The following is a 4,198-nucleotide window of genomic DNA, read 5'->3' as shown; positions in this document are numbered from 1 at the left end:
CTGAATTTAAGTGGACCACTTTTCAGGCATAGTTAAATAGGGATTCCCTTTGAGTATTAGTTGGACTAGAATTCTGTGATCTCTGGAAAACTGCCAAGAGTCATCAATTGGGCCCATAGTCAAAACTTATACTAGTGGGTTTATCCAACCAAGGCATATCTCTGTCTTTAAAGACTTGGGATCACATCTTGGTCCAATGGATAGAATATGGGCCTTGGAGCCAGAAGGACCTGAGTTAAAAATCATGTTTCAGACACTTAACTAGCTTGTGACTCTGGGCCAGTCATTTAAACCCTGGCCTAACTCAGTAGTCTCATCTGTAAAATGGGCAAAGTTCTTGTGAGGACAAAATGAAATCATATATTAGCTAGGTACCGGGATTAGAAGGCTAAACTTGAAGTTTCCCACCTCAGACCTGTTATCTTAAGCAAATCACCTGAGTTTTCTCAGCCTCGGTTTTGACATCTGGAAGATGGGAAATAGAACCTCTTTCAGGTTGTTGAAAATCAAATGAAAAGGCAAATGTAAACACATTGCAAATCTTATAGCATTATATAGAGGTTAGTTATCATCATCATCATCATCCAGGACTTGGAAAACAAATAAGAAAAAACTTCCTGAATATTTTCAACATAAAGAAGATCCAACTCACTTCCAGTTGATCAATGATGGACAGAAACAACTACACCCAGAGAAGGAACACTGGGAAGTGAATGTAAAATATTAGCACTACTGTCTATCTACCCAGGTTACTTATACCTTCGGAATCTAATACTTAATGTGCAACAAGAAAATGGGATTTACACACATATATTGTATCTAGGTTATATTGTAACATATGTAAAATGTATGGGATTGCCTGTCATCAAGGGGAGGGAGTAGAGGGAGGGAGGGGATAATTAGGAAAAATGAATACAAGGGATAATGTTATTTTAAAAAATTACTCATACATATATACTGTCAAAAAATTTATAAATAAAAAAAATTCAGGGTCGAAAAAAAGAAAAAGAAAAAACTTCCCTCTTAGTAGAGACATAGGACTACTAGAATATACTTTGCAAGTATACTGGCAAGATAAGTACTCTTGCAAGATAGAAAATAAGGGCATTGTAAGAAGAAAAGAAAAAAAATGAGCCTTGATAAAAATGTTTAAAATTTTAATGAACTCTCCCCCTCCAGGCCTTTATGAGTCAGTGAAGAGAATTTTCGATAATTTGAACTTTACCTTGACCTAAGGCTCTTTCCTGATAACAGGTGGAGTAATATTAGATCCATTTTACAAATAAGGCTGAGAACCATTAAGGAATCTGATGAAGTTCAAAGCTAGGTCTGAGTATATATTATTATCATACATTATTTTGCATATATATTATGTTTTACTATTACATTACATATATAATGTATCATTAAATATTATTTTGCATACATGCGTTGTTCATTTCTGACCAAAACCTTTCCCCTTCTCCCAGCTCAAGATTCAGCCTGATTCAGTGTTAGTATTTTAAATCCACTTTCCAAAGTAACAGAGGATCCATGGTGTAACAGAGTCATAAATACAGGCCAGAAAACAAGTGGTACAAGTCTTTCATTTCCCACCCCTCACCCTCAATAAATTATCAATAAATATGCGTCTATAAATAACGGCTGCTTCTCAGGAAACATCACATCGTGGACCACGTTCAGCTCCATGCTTTGGCCATAACCACAGAGGCGCCCACGGGGCCTCCCAGCCCTGTTCTTCAGTGGCTCGGGATTCGCGGTCTAGAGATCGGCTGGGAATGTCTAGGAGGCTGGGCAGCCGGACCCCCGCCCTTCTCCCGCCGCCAGCAGCAGGTCCCTTCCACCGCGCAGGTGCGGCTGGCTCAGGCGCAGTGGCAGTCCGTGGGGAGCAGGTCTTCGTAGGGCGTGAACGCGATCAGCCCATCACTGCCGTAGTGCATGAGCAGCATGGGCTCGTATGCAGAGGGGACGCAGCAGGGCGGGCCCACCGAGGCGGGGGAGACGCGGTGCAGGCGCGCCTTGAGCTGCGCGTGCATGCTGGCCGGCCGGTAGCCCTGCGGGCACGAGCCCTCGCAGAAGCGCATCTCGAACTCACGCGGCGCCAGCACCCAGCTGTCCCAGCCGATCTCTTTGAAGGACACGCGCTGGGAGCGGAGGCAGCAGCGATTCTCGCCTCCCTCTCCGCACGCTTTGTCGGGCCCCGGCGCTCGCGTCCTCCGGGCCGCCCTGCGGGGAAGTTCTTGGAGCTCCACGCGCAGGCTGGCGCGCGGGCCCGGGGACTGGCGGAGCAGCTCCCGGCTCACGTTGGGGGGCAAAGCCAGGGGCAGCCGCAGCAGGGGCGCCGGAGCCGGACGGCGCCGGAGCCAGCGCTGCAGGGGCCGCGTCAGGTCAAGCATCAGGCTCGGGGGCGCAGCATCCAACCGCGAGGTGGCCCGCTCCTTCTGGGTCAGCGGGGAGGGTGGCTGCAGAAACAGGCGCAGCTGGGCACATAGCACCCGCGGCTCCCCCGGCTCCCCCTCAATCAGAGCCTCGCGGTGGAGGAGCAGGTGGATGCGCACGTCGGGGGCGTACCGGTTGAGCTCCACTGTAGACAGAGGGAAGAGAAGGGAAAGGTGTGAAGAGCGCATCCATCCGCCCCAGGCCGCGCTCGCTCCAGTCACTCCCCCATCCAAAAAGTATCAGAACCTAGATTGGGCTTCCAGTTCCGCGTCCGGCTCCTAGAAAAGCTCCTCCCCCCGCCCCCAATACTTCCATAAAACAGGTAGAGATCGCTCTTGTGGCTTTATTCGGTGAGCCTGGGGTCTCAGAGGCATCTGGGCGGGTAGCATTTATCCGGTCTCTGATCGCTTCTCCTTACTCGGGCCCCGGTGCCCTCGTGCCATTGGCACTCTGAGCTTCCCTATGGTGCCCAGGAGCTGGGAGCAGAGATGCGACGGCACTAACCGCGGAAGTTAGGAGCCCTGGCTTCTAGTGCAGGCTTTGATGCTAACTAGCGGAAGGCGGGCAATCTCCTTCCCTCTTTGTCCTCATAAAAATTAAACAAAGACTACCTGTCATTCAAGGGCTTTAAGCTCTCTCCCAGTGTAGTGCTTCTGCGTTCTACCTCATAAACTCCCGGTTCTACCCTTTCGTGCGCTTTCTAGTCTAGACTCGGTAAGTTCGGGACCGGCAGGTTGCTTACATTTAGGCATCAGGATCCGGACCTTGGGGACTCTAGGGGAACTCGAGCTCCGGCCCGAGCTTGCAGCCTCCAGGCTCTGGTTCGTCCGCAGCTGGCTCAGTGCCTCCTCATATCGGCGCTGCAGCCTCCGGACCTCCGCGGAGCTGAGAAGCTGCGGGCGCACGTCCGGGGGCGCGGAGAGCCGGAGCCGGCTCAGGATGGCGCTGCGGACGGCTTCTAACTGCTCGCTGCCCTCCCGGTCCCCGGGCTCAGCTGCCCCGGACGGAGGCGGCAGCAGCAGCAGCGGGAGCAGCAGAAGCAGCGACAGCAGCCCGCGGGGGCGCAGAGAGAGCCTGAGCATGGCGGAGACCGGACAGCTGCGGGGCAGAATGAATGAACCTGACCCGGCTTGTCCTTATATTGGGCTGGACTTTGACGCCCCCGCGCCCAGGTCAGGTTCTCCGCCCCCGCCTCTGCTGGAGAGTAAACAAAACAGTTTTCCGGCTTTGTCCGGAGAGAAAGGGGGGCGGGGGAGTGGCAAGGAAGCTGGTCTGGGGGAAGACAAAGTGGCCCGAAACGTTCTAGTGACTTCCCTTTGGACTCTTGCCCCCTCCTTACATCTCTCCTCCCACTTACCTGCTCCCTTCCCTTCTCTCCCAGATGTCGCAAGAGGCTGAATCTTGAAGACCGTTAGAACACAGGATGCAAGGACTTGAGCCCCGAGGATCCCATCACCGAGACCTTCTCTTTATGTTACAGTGAAGAGACTTTCCCGAATTAGGCAGTCAGTGGGTTGGTTTCTTTTGGGGAGGAGGGGAGGGAAGCGGGACACAGGCCCTAGGTAGCAGAAAGAAAGGTACACGAGACAGCACAGGGGTCCTTAGAATCACAAATTTAAAGTTGAAGGGAGACCCCAGAGGCCCACTAGGCCAAAGCTTTCATTTTATGGATGAGGAAACTGAGATCCAAGAGATTTGCCCAAAGTCCCACAATTAGTTAAATATAAACCGTTAAATTTGTTTGTAGGATCACAGATTT

At 51.4% G+C, this 4,198-nt stretch overlaps 1 protein-coding gene across 1 annotated transcript; it reads right to left on the bottom strand.

Annotated features, from left to right (window-relative positions):
* Positions 1 to 1,140: 1,140 nt before the first annotated feature.
* Positions 1,141 to 3,549, bottom strand: LOC141562588 (growth/differentiation factor 15-like). Its single transcript, XM_074302595.1, has 2 exons — positions 3,182 to 3,549; positions 1,141 to 2,584 (listed from the first exon to the last, which is right to left on the bottom strand). Exons 1-2 carry the CDS (start codon positions 3,519 to 3,521, stop codon positions 1,863 to 1,865), a joined length of 1,062 nt encoding a protein of 353 aa, XP_074158696.1. The 5' UTR covers positions 3,522 to 3,549; the 3' UTR covers positions 1,141 to 1,862.
* Between the last annotated feature and the right edge of the window lie 649 nt (positions 3,550 to 4,198).

Source organism: Sminthopsis crassicaudata, chromosome 1 (genome assembly GCF_048593235.1).
Source record: "Sminthopsis crassicaudata isolate SCR6 chromosome 1, ASM4859323v1, whole genome shotgun sequence".
NCBI classification, from domain to species: domain Eukaryota; kingdom Metazoa; phylum Chordata; class Mammalia; order Dasyuromorphia; family Dasyuridae; genus Sminthopsis; species Sminthopsis crassicaudata.
This window is presented reverse-complemented; position numbering and strand designations above follow the sequence as displayed.